This window comes from Meriones unguiculatus, chromosome 16 (assembly GCF_030254825.1).
Source record: "Meriones unguiculatus strain TT.TT164.6M chromosome 16, Bangor_MerUng_6.1, whole genome shotgun sequence".
Classification (NCBI taxonomy): Eukaryota; Metazoa; Chordata; class Mammalia; order Rodentia; family Muridae; genus Meriones; species Meriones unguiculatus.
In genome coordinates, this window is record NC_083363.1 from 61,015,561 (window position 1) to 61,034,426 (window position 18,866).

The 18,866-nt window shown below is 51.9% G+C and overlaps 1 protein-coding gene across 7 annotated transcripts in view; it reads left to right on the forward strand.

Moving 5' to 3' along the window:
* The window catches only part of Npas2 (neuronal PAS domain protein 2), a 167,900-nt gene that overhangs the window by 128,250 nt on the left and 20,784 nt on the right, over positions 1 to 18,866 (forward strand). For all 7 annotated transcript variants that reach the window (XM_060369904.1, XM_060369909.1, XM_060369910.1 and 4 more), the window contains 9 exons: positions 2,733 to 2,851; positions 3,582 to 3,664; positions 4,339 to 4,445; positions 6,561 to 6,708; positions 8,641 to 8,725; positions 10,812 to 10,953; positions 11,726 to 11,832; positions 12,514 to 12,603; positions 16,463 to 16,609. In XM_060369904.1, the coding sequence (XP_060225887.1) occupies positions 2,733 to 2,851; positions 3,582 to 3,664; positions 4,339 to 4,445; positions 6,561 to 6,708; positions 8,641 to 8,725; positions 10,812 to 10,953; positions 11,726 to 11,832; positions 12,514 to 12,603; positions 16,463 to 16,609 (1,028 nt within the window). The remainder of the gene's footprint in view (positions 1 to 2,732; positions 2,852 to 3,581; positions 3,665 to 4,338; positions 4,446 to 6,560; positions 6,709 to 8,640; positions 8,726 to 10,811; positions 10,954 to 11,725; positions 11,833 to 12,513; positions 12,604 to 16,462; positions 16,610 to 18,866) is intronic.

An 18,866-nucleotide genomic window follows, 5' to 3' on the forward strand; every position in this document is an offset into this window, starting at 1 on the left:
GAATGTCTGCAAAAATCCCACCTAATGGCCACCTCGCCAAGCTCTCCTTCTCTTGAGACAGGAACATGCCTTAGGTGGCTGTTTACACTTCTCCATCTCCTGCCCCCCTTCACGGGAAATCGGGGAGAAGGCTCTCGATGGCAGCATGTGGGTTTAATTGCCAAACGGTGGCTCAACCAGGTGCAGCAGACAGAGGAAGAAGGAGCAGGCCTTCCTCCTAAGTTTCCTAGGGAGTCCTCGGAAATTTCCTCCAAGTTCTTGGTATTCCAAAAGGAGTCGAGAGAATTTTATTAGGTCATTATCTGGCTGGGTAACGTCTTTTTGATTCGAGCAGAGAGCATTTCACATCTGGGAAATTTCTAATGTCTTTTTTTATTGCACAGATGTTCACATCTGCAGCCCTTCCCTTATGTGGGGTTGTTTTCCTTCCCCTTGACAAAGCCCTTGGCTTACCACACAAAACAAATCTACGCCAGGCTTCAGTCAGCTTGCGGCAGATGTAAACTCTCTCGAGACCACTATTTTTTATCTCACTCACTTTGTATTCGTGTTTGGAAACATTTATTAGTATTTATGTGAGTGAATTCAGAGAATGTGTTTGGTAAAGTGAATTTGGTGGAGAGAAGATCACATTATAGAGTCATTTACAAACCTATAAATATAGAAGACCAAAAAAAAAAAAAAGATTGGAAAGCTACACTGTAACCCTGCAGATTCCGTTTTAAAATGCATTTGCTTTTCTGATGCTCCATATGCTTTTGGCTAAATTGGAAAGTGTAATGGTGCCGAGATCTGTGAGTTTAGGAAGCACAGGTTATATCGTCATCCCTCATTATCCAGACGACTCAGACACACCAAGACCCATGGGTGCTCGAGTCCCTTGTTTAAGCGGTGTGGCATTTTCATATCACCCCCACAGCCCATATATCTCTAGATGACTTACGCTGCCCGGCACAGTGCAAATACTCCATGAACAGCTTAGGGTATAATGATGTTGAAAAGGTGTATGTGTGTGTGTGTTTAATAGACATATAGTTGCTTATTTTAGATATTTCCAAATACATGGGCTCCATAGTTGCTCCATTTTGCAGATGGAGAAGCCTAGGTGTAAAGCACCAACTGTAACCACTCATGTATTTTAAAGAGAAGGTCATACGGCCTCCAACTCAAGGGATCCTCAGCGCTGGCCATGTGGTGGCCAGCCAGTGGAGCTCTGGAAAGCACCCATGCCAGGTTATTTGATCTGGACAGAGCAGAGGCAGCCAAACCAGAGGTCCCGGGGCTCCAGCCACACGTTGGATCTGAGGATTCTATGGATGGGCCAAGCTGGTTATTTTCACATTTAACTGGGTTCGTTCCTCGCCTCAAAAAATTCAATATTAAGATAATAGGCTTTTTTTCTGGCCCAAAAGGTTCTCTACAGTCATACTGAAGAAAGGTCTGGTGGTCCCAGGCAGAGCTTCTCCAGGCCAAGTGGGAGCCTGGGTTCATTGGTGGCCACGTGTTAGAGCCAAACCCTTTACTCCCTGAGGAACTGGACTTACACAAAGACCTGCGTGGCTCTCGCTCTGTTAGCTTCTCTCTCAGCAACCTTTCAGGGACTCAGATTCCGCCCCTAAAATGATGGCAGTAATGTCTTCTTAGACTCGTGAGAATGAACTGATGGGCTTGTGGGGAGAAAGGCTGCCATGCCTTGTTCAGCTTGTTAACAACATTTAACAATGACTCCAAGTTGTTCTGATTCAGAGTTTCAGAGTTGGGTCTGTGTAGCTCTTGTCCTGTAGCTCTGAGGCCTGTGGTGAAAGATCAGCACGTCAGGGGACACAGGGCACACAGCAGCCCGCTCAGCTCACGGCTGGAAGAGTGACAGTGGGGATGAAACCAGAGTCTGACAACCCCTTTCAGGCCCCCAGGAGCCAAGAATGCTCCACCGAGGGCCACCTCCCAACAGCACCAGACTGGAAACTAAGCCTTGACCCCAGAGGTGCATGGAGGACATCCCATATCCAACCAATAACTACCCACGTCTGGAGGACTTCTCCACAGTGGCACGGCCCCATATCATCCAAGTTTCCCTAAGATGAGGTTTGAGACAGAGCCCTTCCTGCAGATGAAGATGCCGCTTCGATTCCTGGGAGCATCAGTAATGGAGACACTGTGGGAGCATGACATTTACCCTTGAAATATCAGCAGAAGTCAGCTTCCAGGCTGTTCCTGCAGAGCTGTGGTTCTCAACCTGTGGGCCTCGACCCCGATGGGGGTCAAACAACTATTTCACAAGGATGGCATATCAGATACTTACAGCACGACTCATAGCAGAAGCAGAATTACCATTATGAAGTAGCAATGAACATAATTTTACAGTTAGGGTCCCCACAACAGGAGGAACTGTGTTAAAGGGTCACAGCTTTAGGGAGGTCAAGAGCCACTGCCACGAAAGGGGGGCCTTGCACTGCAGAACGGTTTCCCCAACACAAGAAGCAAATTCTGAAGAGCGTGGACAAGTGAGGGTCAGCGGGGTGCGGTGGTCAGTGGTTGCCATGGACTAGATTCTCAGTTCCGCCTCCAGGAACAGAGGGCTTGAGAAAAGTGCCTCAGTTTCTTCCTCTGTGCCATGGGAACAACAGGTGTCCCTACTTCATCAGGCCACTGTAAAAAGCTGATACATGCGAACCCGGGAAAGCAGGAAGCGTCATCAGCCAAGGCTCACCCTGTGTCTTTCTCCTTCCCAGTGCCTAGCCCCTCCTGTAACGGCTTTGACAACACCCTTTCAAGACCCTGCCGCGTGCCCCTGGGAAAGGAGGTCTGCTTCATCGCCACCGTGCGCCTGGCGACTCCACAGTTTCTAAAGGCAAGTTCCCAGCAGTGACGTCACGTTGCGTTACACGTCCCTGTCCTTCGTGGGAGAGCATGAAAGTGCAGTGAAGCTAGTGTCAAGAATCAGTTCTCAGCCGGGCTCGGCGGCGCACGCCTGTAACCCGAGCACTCAGGGAGGCAGAGGCAGGAGGATCTCTGTGAGTTTGAGGCCAGCCTGGTCTAACAAAGTGAGTCCAGGACAGACGAGGCTACACAGAGAAACCCTGTCTCAAGAAAGGCCCAGGTTCCTGTGGGTCACTTTGAGTGAAGGCAGCCCCTGTTGCTGATGGGTCCCCAAGGACGCTTGCTAACTGCAAGGCCTCCTACCGTTGCACCATCCTAGTGCACTGAGCAGGCATGGCTCAGCTGTGAGTCAGAAAGTGTGAGCATGTACTGGATCCCCCTTCTGTGGTCGTACTTCTCTGGGGCAAGTGTGGACGGAATTAAATTTCAGATTCAGATGAAAAACCATCTCCATGTGATTCCTGCAGTGCCAGATGAGGGGGAGAGGTGCCACTTGGCTCCTAGGTACTTTTCCCAGCTTGTGAAATGAATTTGGGATCAGCTAATACGGAAATTAGCTACAGATGACAAATTTTGTGGCTGAGAACAGCTTTGACTTGTGTTAGCCGTCGTTCATTCCTTTTGAACCGTCGTTGGGTGCGCATCTGGCATCCTGAGCAACGGTCTACTTTCTTTTTTTTTTTTTCCCTTTTCCAACACAGGAAATGTGTGTAGCTGACGAACCTTTAGAGGAATTCACTTCGAGGCATAGCTTGGAATGGAAATTTTTATTTCTGGATCACAGGTTTGTGAGAAGAAAAACATATTTGAGTTGGGTCCTTTTCAAGTGTTGTTTGCCTGAGCCGGGCTCCGCTTGGGAGAATAAAGTCCAGCCTGGTCCGCTGAAGGGGATGGCTCCTTGGCAGAGGAAAGGTTGTTCCCAGCGAAGGGGAAGGTCCGTGCCCTGACATCCATGTGCCTGCCCTGTTTGTGCTCGGGTCCTATGTTCAGAGTTAGAGCCCCCAGACATCGGGGGGCCCATTTAGGCCATTTCTGTTTCCCTATTGGCAAAAACAAATGTGGGGAGAGAAATCCTCTGATTCCTTAAAACCCCTTTGAGTTGGGCAGCCCAGTTCCTTCTCCTTCCTTCGTAGCATCGCTCCCAGTTTATGAACTAGCAGCCTCCCTCCTCCCGCCCCTTGGGGGCACTGGGCTGGCCCGGCCTACAGCTGCTTTAAATCCTTCAATGCCTGTAAGTTCTTATTATCGTTTGGGCCAGGCTATCCCCAGAAATGGAGTGCCTAGATGCTGAAATAAGTGAGTTCTTTATCAATATAGGCTCCCTGGCCCTAACTGTTGTCATAGCGCTGTTCCTGCCCCGGGTAGGATAAACGCAGCCTCCGTGCACTAACCGTGCAAACTGAGCGTCACAGGCAGCCTGTGAGACCCACAGTTCACCGAGCCCCTGTCTCCCTGCAGAGCCCCTCCGATCATAGGATACCTGCCCTTCGAAGTTCTCGGCACCTCAGGCTATGACTACTACCACATCGATGACCTGGAACTCCTGGCCAGGTGCCACCAGCACCGTGAGTACCACTCAGCGACCCGGCCTTGGGTTTGCTGCACAAGGGCCCAGGCAGCAGGACCCTGTGCCCCTGGAGGTCTGCTTGCCCCAGGGCCAGGCATGGTGCTCCGAGCGGCAATCGTGAGGACGAGCGCGTTCTTTCCTATACTTAGGGTCCTGCTTGAGCTTGGCACTGATGGCACCCCATCCCCAGCCACATCCTACTGCCACCCAGGAAGTCATGTTCTTTAACCCTAATCAAGAAGCTAAGGCAGGGCTCGACTTCCCTTTAGGCTATAGAATGAGCCGGGAAGACAAAATACCAAATGTTCTCCCTGTTCTTTCGTCAGCGGTCACATGGTGGTCACTGACCACCACAGGCCTAAGCCGGGTCTTCTGTCCTCAAATGCAACATTCCTGAAGCAGTGGTTTCACAGCTAGAGCTTCCCAGTAAAAGTCCCTTTAGACACACATCCAGAAGATGCTAGTCACCGCGGCCAGCATCTCCCAGCTGCCCTCCAGGGCAGTGCCTGCTGAGAAATCCAGAAGGCCACTTTCCAGGATGCTGCCAGTGTGGAAGGGGTGTGTGCAGGCTCCTGAGGGGTTCGGAGGGCCCCTCCACAGCTGACGGTAAAGTCTGAGAGGGCTCTGTGCCACAAGCATTCAGGGTAGGCCCCATACCATGGGAAAACAACACTTACAAGCTTTTCTGGTTCTCGTTCACAAGAAGTTCACTAGCAGCCTCCCTCCTCCCGCCCCTCTGAAACAGCCTCTGGAGCCGTTTTATCAGTGCCAATGGTCAGCTTTGAGTAAGAACTGTGTCCGTGGCATTGAGCTATAGGTTCTGATGAAGGACCCACGGGCATGGATCTCTGGTAGATGTCTTATCTGTAGGAGCTGTTAGGACTCCTGCCTGTGCCGTCCTTGTTGACGGAGGAACGCGCTAGAATCTGCGTGTTCCAGATCTGCTGAGACATAAAGTTCATCTTGACCTTCATCGCTCCTCAAAAGGTAGCATAGATGGCCGCACCAGGTCAGCTGCGGCTGCAGGCGCTCAGGCTCCCTGCACCAGGGATCAGGAATGGGAAAAGCCCTTTCCACAAGTCCCTCCACTGGTTGGTATGCACAATCAGGTTCAGGCGCATAAGTGCTTTAAGCCCCGGGCTGCCTCTGACTTGTGGCCTTGAGGAACCACTCGGGTTGAAGAGGTACACTGGGCATCTGACAGACTTGCCCCGTGACTCTGGCAAGGTGTGCTTGCTCTGTAGCTAGAGCCCATGTGCCCACTCTGCTGGGCCCCTCTGCTCAGATCTGCAGGTTCTTGAGGCACAGGTTCCCTTTGCTAGCTTCGCTTCGCTAGGTAAGATTCCTCATGACTGTTTTCATTACAAGATGCTAAATTGCAGGCACAGTGGTAATAAAATCCAAATTGGTCTTCTTCCTGGGATCCATAATTTATCCCTCTGCCTCACGTGAGCTAATAAACCACTGGCACGCGTTCTGTCCTGGATACCCCCCCAAAGGAGCCATCTGCAGGCAGAACTACAGAGGCCCTAGGCAGCCTTGCAGCTGCAGGGGGAGGCTGGGCCCACAGGCAGCCGACCAGACTCAGCTCTGAAACAGTGTAGACTGAGCCTCGGCTGTGAGGACAGCTGCAGTCTGCCGTCGACTCCTGGCCGTCCACTCTATTTTGGGTCCATTGCGCAGTGTCTGGATACTCTGTCCCCTGCTTAGCTCTTGAAGTTCCAAAGCCATCGCCCCTGCAGCGGGAGGATGAGCCCCAAGCAAACTGGGGCCTCTTTGCCCTCAAACCTCCAGCTGGAAAAGCTGTCCTGTGTGCCTTTCTGGGAGGAGCCTTTGTGCACCCGGGGATGTATGGGATCATCACTGTACTGAGAATCCTTGGTCTGACTGAGCTATCACTAAGTCGGAGCTCTTACCTAGTGTGCATGAGGCCTCATGCTCAACCCCCGGCACCCCCACCCCCAAAAGCATCAACTGTTGTGATAATAGTCCCTTAAGATACAGAGCAACCAGGGAAATGAGCAGCGTTTGGATTTTACTGTTCAGTCCCATGGGGGAAGGTCACCTCTGCCTCAGCACGGTCACCTGAAAAGTCTGCTGTCCCTCCTCCCAGTGATGCAGTTCGGCAAAGGGAAGTCGTGCTGTTACCGGTTCCTCACCAAGGGGCAGCAGTGGATTTGGCTGCAGACCCATTACTATATCACCTACCACCAATGGAACTCCAAGCCCGAGTTCATCGTGTGCACACACTCGGTGGTCAGGTACGGTGCGGGCAGGCGCTCTGTGGCGCGCCTGGGGGTGGGCGGAGGAGGGGCAGTGACCACTGTAAATACACCCTGTGGGAGAGGGAGAGCTCCGACGCCATGGGCAGCCAGCTGTGTAGTCAGAACTCAGCCCGCGCCCCGGGCAGCCCAGGGACTACCTGTGAGTTCTCAGGCAAGCCCCGCTGAGAGCTGCCGGGATATTATCACTTAGTAATTCCCTGCTTGCTGACCTACTTACATATTTTCCCCTCATCTCTGTCCATCCCCCAACTTTCCCGTGCTGCCACATTTGAGAAGAAAAGTAAAACGTTGCCTCCAAATAACTCAAACACGTACTTCTCTTTTTTTTTTCTTTAAGGCTCTAAAAACCCCTTCTGGCAAGTGAGGCCATGTTAGGAGAACAGCTGGGCTGTCTGCAGGAAAGTAGCCCTGGGAGCCCTCAGGTCAGGGTGGATTAGCAGGGACCCAGAGGGTGATAATAGGTCCAGCGTGGCACAGATGTGTCCTGTGTGGGTTCCCAGCTCTCAGAGGTAAAGGAGACAGAAATGCCAAGAGGACAAGCCAGCCAGAGGCTGCTGTAGAAGAAAGACTTCGTGCCCCGCAAAGTGGCACATTCCCATAATCCTAGCATGAGGGAGGCTGGGTCGGGAAGATCTTAAGTGTGAGGCCAGCTTGGGCTAGAGGGTGAGACCCTGTCTCAAAAAAATCTAATTAAATAATAAATAACCACCCCTATATGGAGCATATTTTACATCTATATATTTGGCTAGCCACTGATGGAAAATATCTAAAATTAAATTTATACCAAACATATGCAAGCGCTTTCTCTCCTCACTGTTTTCTCTAAGGAACACACTATACCAGCCATGGGTGTGGCATTTGCATTGCGCTGTTAGAGGAAAGCTACAGATGACTTGAAGTCTGCAGGAGGATGTATGCAGTGATGTGTAAACACTACCCCATTTTATGCTAGGGACTGGAGAATCTGTGGGGTTCAGTATCCAAGGGGGTCCCGAGTCTGGTCCCCACTGATACTGAAGGATGACTCTGTGTGTGTGTGTGTGTGTGTGTGTGAAGACAGATACACACCTATGCATATGTAATAGTCTTGTTCAGCGCACAGAGAACAGAGGCGCTGGCTTTTGTCAGCCAATGACCTTGATCTCACTTCGTTACATCTTGTGCCCACGCTCAGACTCATGTTCTCCACTTCCCAGCCCATTCTTTCGGACATCCTCAGCCATCGCTGTGGCCTCATGGCCAGGGGCCACCCAGGGCCTCTCAGCCTGTGTCTTTTCCAGAGAGTGGCTCAGTCCCCAGGAAAGGGTGGGCGTCATCCTCCTCTCCCCTCCACCACCCAAATCATAGGGAGAAGCTGGTTCTAAGAGAGCATGGGAAATGAGCCGAGCAAACAAATAAGGGATCAAACACTCCAGGGTCTCATCACAGTCCCCTCCCACCCTGCAGCTCCACTCCTGAGTCTGTCTACAGTGCTCAGGAGATGGGTCTCTAGATTAGGCAGTGGTCTGGGTCTGGCTAGGTTTCCTCTCTACGTATATTTCCAAATATACTGTCCACAATTAACATGTTGGAGGCACTGTTCTTAATTCTTTACAGCCAGAAGCTTATAAATAAATAAAAATGTACTTTAGAAGCTATTGTATCTGGAGATTTCAGAAAATGAAGGGACAGAGAATTGTGGGGAGGGGGAAAACCATCCTGAAAATGGAAATACATGGAATATACTATTAGACTCTTTGCGAGGCAATTAGGAGGGAATGAAGCTCGGTCCTCTGAGCAGGTCACAGATGGGCTCCTTCATGCTGCGTATTCCATGAGCGGGTTTTATGTAGAGCACCCCTGTGCCCCATTGGGGATCGCCTCCTGGAATGCCCTAGCTCCATTGTGCTCTGTCTCTTCTCCGAGCAGTTATGCAGACGTCCGGGTGGAAAGGAGACAGGAGCTGGCTCTGGAAGACCCAGCCACAGAGGCCGTGCACCCCTCTTCCCTGAAGGTGAGCTCACCCTGCCCCGAGTGTGAAAACCAGGGGGAGCTAAGCAGTGGCACCCACCATGCTTGTTCTGACGTGTACTAATGGAGCGAGATCAGATTTGCCTCTGCTGAGCACTTTCTGTGATTCACGCTGTGCTTGCTCCTTTACCTTTCGTGGCTGTCCTATGAGTGACCACTGTGTGTTTTCTTCCTTCTGATGAGCACGGAAGCATGGGCACCCAAGGACGTGCCTGCAAGAGTTGGCTCAGGAACAGCCTCTGGACTCAAGGAACGGCTTGGCACCGTTCCAGCCTTCCAATGATGGCTATAAAAAGCCACAGATAAAGTGCTGGGAAGGAAGTCCATGGCCCACCAGAGTGCGGAACGAGCCAAGCCCTTCCCCCCCTCCAGTCTAAGCTTCACTGTGGTCTTTCCAAGCATTAGCATGTCCCTCCTGCTCTTCCTGGTTGTGATTCTGCTTTGTAGTGCTGGGAACAGAATCCACACAAAGCTCCTATCCTGCACCTTCCTGTTGTTTCTGAGCCGGTGTCACGAGATTTTAGTTAATAGCCGCAGCCGTGTCTGCTCCGTACAGGGAGCACTGATGTGAAAGAGACTTGCATTCCACAAATCCTGTTTCCTCCTTCCTTCCCCTTCCCTGCGTTCTCCCGTCTCACCTGGCCAGATTTTCCTCTCGCAATGCCGAGGAACTGTGAAGATGGGCTACAAGTAGACCAGAGCCTTGGTCCTCAAAGCCACTCATAAAGCAAGCAGAAACATTAGAGGACAAAGAGAAAAGGCAAGAAAGCAGAATGCTGTGTTTCATTAGAGCTAAGCCAGTAGAAGAGCAGTGTTATTTTAATGAAGCAGAAATGCTGCCAATCAATCTATAAAATAAGGATTTCTTTTCATCAGTTGTGGGGTAAAACCCTTTTTTGTATATGTTGAAAGGTAGGTGAATGCTGGTCAGCAGAGATGGTCCAGTTCGAGGGTGCCCAGGAATCTGACATGTAGCTCACATGTAGCTCACTCACTGCCAGGCTCGTCCCCTGCCCCGTGAAGCAGGGACAGTAGCTCACTATGTTCACATGCAGTGACCCTTGGCCCAGCCGCATCTGCAGAGCCTGTCACTACGCAGATGAAACCTCCTCCCACACAGAAAGGCAAGTCCTGTCATCTGTTTGCCAGAAAGGCTTGTGGGTTGCACATAGGTCACTTCTGTCTCTTTACAGGTGCTTTACAGGTGCTTACACACATATGCACACACACATGTACATACATGCTCACACAAGCACACACACACACACACCATGGTGGCAAGCATCCTTACTGAAGCCATGACTCCAAAGACAAAACAGCATGTGGATTACATACGTGAAATTAAATACCCAGGTCAGGGGTCATACCAGTGGGTGCTGGCAGCTTCCATCCTTATGGGAGGGAACAGGACTTGGGAGAATGAATGCTGTGTTTTCTTCTTCCACTTAAAAAAATGGCCGCAACCTATTTGCATACACAGAGACACGTCTGAGATGTCAAGGGCGGGAGCCAGGCCACCGAAGCTGTCTTTTCGCTCACCACGCCTCGATGGGGTAGAGACGGCCTGGAAGCCAGGACCCGTTGAGGAAAGCAGGAGGGACCACAGGCTCTTTGCCCAGGCAGAGAGCGAGCATGGGGGAAGCTTGGGAAAGTCCTCCTGGTGGCCGCTGCCATGTTAGCTGTCCAGGGCTGATAGCGGCCTTATTTCGTTCTGGTGTCGCATTTCAGAAAGCCGAGGTTCTGGGTGGGGAGATGCCAATGTGAAAAGAGCAAAGCACAGCTCGGGGCGGGTGGAGGGATATGAAAACTCAAAAGAGATAAACGTAGCTCGTGGGGCTCAACCTCCCAGGGACGCTGCCTGCCGAGAGTTTCCGCTCTGCCCAAATGTATTAGGATGCTTCCTAAGAAGAGTGTTTCGCTCAGTTCCTTCCAGAGTCTTCGACACGGGAGAACTAAAGTCTTGTCACTCATTCATGTGAGGAAAAATAATGCTAAAACATGGATTTTTCTATTTGTGTGTGTGTGTGTGTGTGTGTGTGTGTGTGTGTGTGCACATGTATGTGTTTCAGGAAAAGGACGCCAGCCTGGAACCCCAGCAGCACTTTACCGCCCTCGACATGGGCGCCTCAGGTCTTGCCAGCAGCCCTTCGCCCTCGGCCTCCTCCCGGAGCTCCCACAGGTCATCGCGCACAGCCGTGTCAGAGCCCGCCTGTGAGTGCCTCTCCGTGCACGGTAAAGAGGGGGGTCCCATAGACCAGGGCCACACAGTGGGCCCAGGACGCCCGACAGCCCGCACTCTGCGCTTCACACCTGGCTGGCCACTGCTTCCCTCGTGTGTTAGTGAGGGTCTCCATTGGCACGATTTAAAAACCCAAAACAAACAGACAGACAGAAACCCACCACAACCAAAAAGCGCCTGGAGAGGAAAGGGTTTATTTCATCTTCCAGTTGTAGCCTGTCATCCGGGAAATGAGGGCAGGGACTCAAGGCAGGATCTGGTGTGGAAGCCACGGAGGAGGGTTCCTCGTGGCGGCTCCACGGCTTGTTGGCTTGTTCCTCGTGCTTGCCCAGCCTGCTTCTCATGTCATCCAGAGCCACCCTCTCAAGGGTGGCACCACTACAGCAATCCCCCATCAGGGACATGCCACAGGCCAGTATGGTGGGGGCATTTTCTCCCTTGCTGTTGCCCTTCTACAACGCGTGCAGCTGTGTCCTGCTGACGTAAGAAGCAGCCGGCACATCTGTACTCTGTCATCAGCACCGCGGTGCAGAGGGCACTCGGTGCGGTGTCTGCTCCGGCGGTGGTCGGCAGTGGGGTGTCCTGGTGACTGGCACCGTCATCTGCCCGCTTCCAGGCTGGGTGTTTACGGCTTGGCTTACGCGCTGCCTCGGAGGGCTCATCCTCAGTCCCCTGTCCTTCCTTGTGCTGGGATAGCTGGGAAGTACTTGTGAGTGAGAACGGCCAACTCTTGTTCTCTTCCAGCCACTCCAACCAAGCTGATGGCCGAGAACAGCACCGCAGCTCTGCCGAGATCCACGCTAACCCAGGGGCTACCAGCGCAGGGGCTCGGCCAGGCAGCCACTCTGCCGGTACGTGTGGGTCCCCCATCCTCAGTGGGGGAGGGCTGTCTCGGGATGTGGGCTGATGAGCCACAGGAACACACTGAGTCTCTCCAGGGAGTCGGTTCTCCTGCGGGACTGAGGGATGGGGCTGTGGGCAGGGAGGGAGGGTGTTGCAAGCAGGGGGCCATGAAGCCTCGGCATTTATTTAGCAACTGAATCTGGAGAGAAGAGTATCTTGGTCCTCACGGATGCTGTCTTATCTAGCTCAGGGCAGCAGAGGGGAAACAGGCAGCAGTGGAATCCTGTGGTGTCACGGTACCTGAGGCTGTGTCCTCCATCAACCCTGAGTCACTCTCTCTCTCTCTCTCTCTCTCTCTCTCTCTGGCTTTTTTTTTTTTTTTTTTTTTTTGAGACAGGGTTTCTCTGTGTAGCCTTGGCTGTCCTGGACTTGCTCTGTAGACCAGGCAGCCTTTGAACTCACAGAGATCCGCCTGCCTCTGCCTCCCTGAACGCTGGGATTAAAGCCGGCGCAGTGTGGGCTGTTCTTAACTGCACAGCTGCACAGGAGACAGTGCAGCCAGGAAATGGAGGCCTTGGCTTCCTGGAAGTCTTCCCCCAGGACTTGCAGCTGGAAATCCCAACCAGCACAGAGTGGAGCCCTGAGCCCCTCGGAAGCAGTTGCTTAACAAAGGCCAATTCTCTCCCCAGGCTCCTCTGCCTTCCCCATCGGCCTGTGACCTCGCAAAGCAGCTCCTGCCTCAGACCATTCTGCAGAGCCCGCCTGCTCCCATGACACAGGTGAGTCAGAGACGGGGACAGAGGGACGTCGTGTGAGTTTGTGAGTGTTTCCTCGCTGCTGTGTGTCCCAACGTGCATCAACTAAGGCCCTAAAAGGGGGTTTTGCCCCAAAGTCCACATGAGACGTGTCTAGCGATGGACCTCCTCGTCACACCTGCTCTCACTGCCGTTCGTGTCTCCTCCCCTGGATCCGGTTTCCATCTTCATAATTGTCTTTGTTCGTCACTCTATTTGTCTACATTCCTTTTTGTTTTACATGAGTCCAAATTTCAGGCAAGGTCTGAGTTAGACAATATGTCATAGAAAGGTTCTGGAAGGATCTAGAAGCTGTTAACCCATCTAAAAGGGGGCGCACTTCCCGTCTGCTGAGTAAACCCTCACTTGTTTCAACAGCAGTCTGTGAGTCCTGGCTTGGGTCGGTCCGGGAAGAAGGCATCAGGGTGTGGGGTGCTGCTAACACAGCCTCGCCTGTAGTTTCAGACCCGAAGGGAGAAGGGGCCTTCACGGGGTCAGCAAAAACCAGGCCGTCTAGGGTGGCTTCCTTGAGTTGGCCCTGAAGAGTGGCTAGGAGATTGGTAGGTGAGTGTGTGGGTGACGGGGAAATGAGGCACCCAAACGTGCACGTTGGAGGAGAGCTGTGGAACAGCTCACTTGCTGGCACAGGACAAGGTGAGGTGGGGCCGTCCACTTGGTGTCGGGGCGTGCATTGCGCAGATTCACTTGTTTCTGCAGTTTGTCCACAGCTCTGGTTTCAGTTCCTTTAGAGCACTGGGCATTGGGCATTGTCCCGACCTGGCCCCAGGTTCATCCTGAGGTTCATCAGCACCTCAGTTTCCCGCATTTGGCTGCATCTCTGTGCAGATCTGAGATGGCTGATGGGAACATTTGAGAACATATGCCCTCGTAGAAGTGGCCTCGGAAGCGTTCCTGGAACAAGAAAGACGTGTGCTAGCATATGCTTCTTGCTAGCGTCTGGCTTGAGCAGTGACATCAAAGCTGTTCAGCCAGTCTCCCAATTAAAACAGCCCATCTTTATCCTCATGGGGGAGAAAAATCAGAATGGTGTTTTTCCTTTTCAAGTTCCTGAGACACATTTGGTATGAAATTAGTGATTTGTTTCAATCCAAAGACATAAGAAATGAGATTTCCTTTCACTTCTGGGCCTTGCGACTCGAAGAAAAAAATAATGTATGTTTTATACCTCATCCTACTCCCTTTAGGAGTTCTAATTTTTTTCAGGCCTTGAAATTTACTTAATAGTAACTTTTCTTGGTCTGTGGCGTGCTCTATACGTGATAACTGCATTTTTTAAAATGTGTGTGTGTGTCTCTGTGCGTATACCATGTGCATGTAAATGCCTAAAGAAGCCAGAGAGGGTCAGAGCTCCTGGAGGTGAAGTTAGAGTTGGTTGTGAGCTGCCATGTGGCTGCTGGGAACTGAACCAGGGTCCTCTGCAAGAGCAGCAAGCGCTCTTAACGCTGCGCCATCTCAACGCTGCGCCATCTCTCCGGCTCCAGCTACCGTATTCGTTAAGCCATTCTCACGTGAAACAGGCAGACCAGGCCCAGCATCTCCCAAAAGATGCTCAGGTCCCCGTGTTTTCACAGAGCATGAGCACACCCTCCCTCCCCATATCTCACAAGCCCCTCTCGTCAGCTCTTGATCAGGGCCCTACACACAGCTGTCTGCAGTGATGTGGAACAGTGGCGAGGAGGCGAGCCCACCCTGACTACACATGCCCACCCTGACTGCACATGCCCACCCTGACTACACATGCCCACCCTGACTACACATGCCCACCCTGACTGCACATGCTCAGTGCAGACACATTAGCCTGAGGTTGGCGGATCCACACTAGCTGAGTTTCCAAGTTCTTTCCAGCTTCTTCAAGTGGGAGAGGGTGAGAGTCTGTGATTTCCTTTCCGCTCCCTTACCTGTTTCAGAACTGCCTTGGCCTGTGGGTGAGGCCAAGTCCCAAATCCTTGGATGTAGTCCTCTGAGTAATTTTATCAAAAGCCTCTTTTTCTTTCATAATCCTGTTAGATTCACTTATCAGAAGGGGTACTGTCAGGGCTGTGAGATAGCTCGATGATAGAACAGCTAGGGTGTGCAAAGCCCTGGACTCCATCCCAGCACCACCACAGGCACACATGTCGCCACTGATGACTCCTGTAGGCTTTAGCATGAGGCCCCGACATTTCCAGACCTTATAACATCCACCACAGGAGCACTGTCTTGTTTTTAAGTTGAATACCGATGTGGCTTGTCTCTTCCCTGGTGGATTCTTCTGTCAGAGTCCCAGCTACCCACTCTGATGCGTTACATCGCAGCAGGGGTTCGTGTGGGGCGGGCTAGCCTAGAGCGTCCACAGCTAACCTGCTGACGAGCCTGACGTTCTGTTTGATGAAGTCTGATGCCAAGGCCCCTGTCACTGAGCTGGGCCTGGAGGTGTGAGAGGAGCTGGCACCCTCGTAGCTTCACCCAGGCTCAGGTCCAGTTTGTCCCCGCACTCAGGTAGCTCTCTGCCCTCTGGTCAGCACAGCCTGGGTTTCTGGTAAAGAAATGAAATTTGAATTTGTGAAGAAGTGGGATGTTGCCATGTCTGCGTGCCTGGGCAGGAGTGTATGTGGCTGGTGCATCTCTGGCCCTCTGCCAACAGTGACAATGATGAGATAATGGCTTACCACCTCTATTTTTGACCCATACTGAGGACTGAGCCCAGGGCCTTGTGCTTGCTAGGTGCACGCTCTCCCACTGGACCACACTCCAAGCCTCTGTTTCCTATTGTTGTGCAGCTCCCAAAGCGGTGGGTCCTTGCATCTTCTAGTAGACCCTGCCTGCATTCTCAGATCCACTGCCCTCCTTGCTTTGTCATGTAGGAGGAGTCAAAGGCCAGAGTAGAGCAAGGACAGATTGCATGGGCATTTACAAACAGTGGATGAGAAACAGCAAGAAGATGGAGGGGTTGAGGTTGAGGGAATAAAGAGGAAGTAGCTGTAAATTTAAAAAAAAAAAAAGAAGAAAGAGAAGGAGAAGAGGCGGGGGAGGAGAAAGGGGGAAGGAGAGGAAAAGACAGAGGTGGAGAAGGAAGGTGGGTGTGGTGGCATACATTTGCAATCCCAACACTCAGGAGACTGGGACAGGAGGATTGCCATGAGTTCAAACCAGTCTAGGCTACATAACAAGACCTTCTGTCAAAAAGGAGGAGGGAGAAAGGACAGGGAAGGGGAGGAAAGGGAAAGAAAGAGAAAAGAAAGGAGAAATCAAGCCCAGAGCAGGGACTCTGTGTTGCAGGAAGGCCACCCCTGCACCTCTCTTTTGATGTCCAGCAAAAAAAGCGCCTTCATCTAGGAAGAAGAGGTGTGAGCAGACAGAGTTTCTAAAGCCAACCTCAGTTCCAGGAAGGGGTTCAGAGGCTGAAAGCAGGCTGTCCTAGGCAAAACAAAATGGATGGTTCGGGTTATGGGGCCCCTCTGAGTGCCAACCTTGAGGCAAACATCAGGTGGCCATTTGTCCTTTCCCGTAGTTCTATCCCGTGCGAGCCTGTGAATCAGACAGTGAGCGAGGAGGAAGGCTGAGCTGGCGAGAAGGCCTCAACGGATCCAGGCCCTACAGGAGAGCACTAAGATCAAATTTAGGACCACAAAGGGGCTGTCATTAGCACAAGGCTGGCTAGGCACCTTGTCACTAGCCCCTGCTCACCTCAGAGCCAAACAGTGGCTTTTCAGAGCTGCTGGGAACAACAGCAGAGGGACAGAAAAAGTGGCTAAGACTGATAAAAAATGGTGGCAAGGGTGGGCTCAGGCTGAAATAAGTCTTTGATTTATGGGTTTTTTATCTTTTTAACTTTCTTTTGAAGTTTTCAGCACAGTTCAGCATGTTCCAGACCATTAAAGACCAGCTGGAGCAGAGGACGCGGGTCCTTCAGGCCAATATCCGGTGGCAGCAGGAGGAGCTCCACAAGATCCAGGAACAGCTCTGCCTGGTCCAGGACTCCAGCGTCCAGGTGATGTGCTGTGCAGGCTGGCCTCCTGGTCCTTAGCAGCCACTTCCGGTCAGGCAGGGCCTCCCCCACATCCCGCGCACTTTCTCACAGCCGACATCATGCTTAGGAAGTATGCAGAAACTCCTGCAGAGCAATCACACAAATCAGTGTTCCGAGCTTGGAGTTCCCACAGTGTCCTTGTCCTCGCCCTTCGCTTCTGTGGGGACATGTCCAGTTACTGTCCCTGCCTGGTCCTGGCTCCAGTTCCTGTAACCTCAATAGTGAGGTTTCATAGCACCAGGCCAGGACACTGGCCGAGGGAGAGGCTGCCATCTCTGCTGTTTCCTCTGACAGAGGGGGTGGGAGGGGGGATGGGAAGTCATGCTCCCTGTTCTACAGCCCAAGAGAGCAACCGAGGGAGCTGGCTTGTCACCTCCCTGCCACCCCCGTGGTGGAGGTCAGCGGGAACCCAGCATTGTCTCATGGTGGTGCTTCACACCCTGACCCCAGGTGCATTTCCTGGAATCCTTTTAACACTCTTTGTCTGGGTTTGGGTGTCTTGCCAGGGTCGTATGTGTTGGATCTCTCTCAAGGATAAGTGGCATGGGTCCCCACCCCCGCCCCGGGGTTTTACATAGTTTACTTCAGGACCTTATGAGCCTATCATTTGGGCCCCGCCGTTAACTGCACCTGTCCTCGCAGCAAACCTCGAGTCTGTCTCTCCAGCCATTTCTGCTTCCCCAAGTACAGACAGGCTCTGTTGGGGGACGCCACAGGGATGCTGGTGATGCCGCTGACCCTGTCCTTCCTGCCCCTGCTTAGAACTCTAACTAATGAGACATCCTAAGATGTCTCATGCTGAGGCCCACGTACCATTTGTATTCCTGTAAGCATTCCTCAGCAAGCTCTACGAGAGCCCTTCTGCCCCTTTCCCTGCTGCGGGGACTCCCCTGTGCGGCATCACGAGGAATGAACAGCGCGGTCCTCGAGCTGTCAGATGAGTAAAGCCCCGCTTGTTACCCGTTCTTTCCAAAGTGCGGTGTGTTTTCTCGCAGATCCATAACCTAGTTGGTAGCCTTGAACTTGCCTCACTTCAATTACTTTAATGGAATTTTTTTGTGCTAACAGGAAGGGGGGAAATTGAAGCAGAAAGTGCTAAAAAGCAAGGTAGGCGTATGAACATCCTCCAGAGGGCCTGGAGCTTTCTGCTTCCTGGCTGTGCCACATGAGAGCAAGGTTTCAAAATAACAGGCAACAAAGCTACGGCTCCTGCTCCCAGTTGTAACGAATATGATGTTTCCCCATTAGGGTCACATTTTGTGAATCCCCAAGCGTAGACGTATGCTGAGGTACATATGTGTCTGTGCTCTATGAGGAGCCGTGGAAACCAAGCCTCCAGTGTGTGCCTTCCCTGCGGAAATCAAGCATCCTGGTGCAGCACAACCTGGTGGGCGGTAGATCCCAGGCCCCGCACTTCCTGCCTCTCCATGGCTAATCCCTTCCCTGTGCTCCCCTCCTGATGAAAGCCAAGCCCCAGGGCACACCTCCCCTGTGGAGGCCAAGCCCCAGGGCACACCTCCCCAGCGGAAGGCAAACGGTCTAGTGCCAGCAAACCTCTTGGTTCATTGCTCTGCCCTTATCTTCCCAGTGGAATTTTCCAAAAGAACGTGGAAGATCCACGGATAATCAAAGCAGAGAACATCTCCTCCAGCAGCCTGGCTTCCTGTTCTCCACAAGCCTTAAACACATCCTAAAACTCCTACCGAAATGTGATCCTTGTTAAAAAAAAAAAAAAAAGATTCAACTGTAAAAATAAGCAAGTGAAAATGACTGTAGCTTCCCCCACTCTACCCACACCCCTCCGAAGAGGGAAGACGGAAGAGATAAGAACAGCGCAGTGGCAGTCGCTGACGTCTGGTGACGATGCCTATCACACGGGATTTCTTTGCACTGTTTTTATATCCGTTACTTCTGAGTGCTCTATAATAACAACGATAATTTGCAAACCTAGGCAAGTATGGATATTTCCTTACTTGGTTTGAGGAACTCTTTTTTTTTTTTTAACATGTTTTTTATAAAACTGACCCCAGAGCCCTTTTGAAGTCAGCTTTTGAGAAGTCCATGAAATTCTTCTCTGCTATTGGTGAAACAGAGGCACGAAAAGTGCAAGCCAGCGCCCCCACCCGGCCAGGGCTGCATAACGGGTTCAGAACTTAAATCTGTGAATTCTTTCCAAATTCAGAGAGAGGTTTGGCGTTTGCTCCCAGGTGAAGGAGAA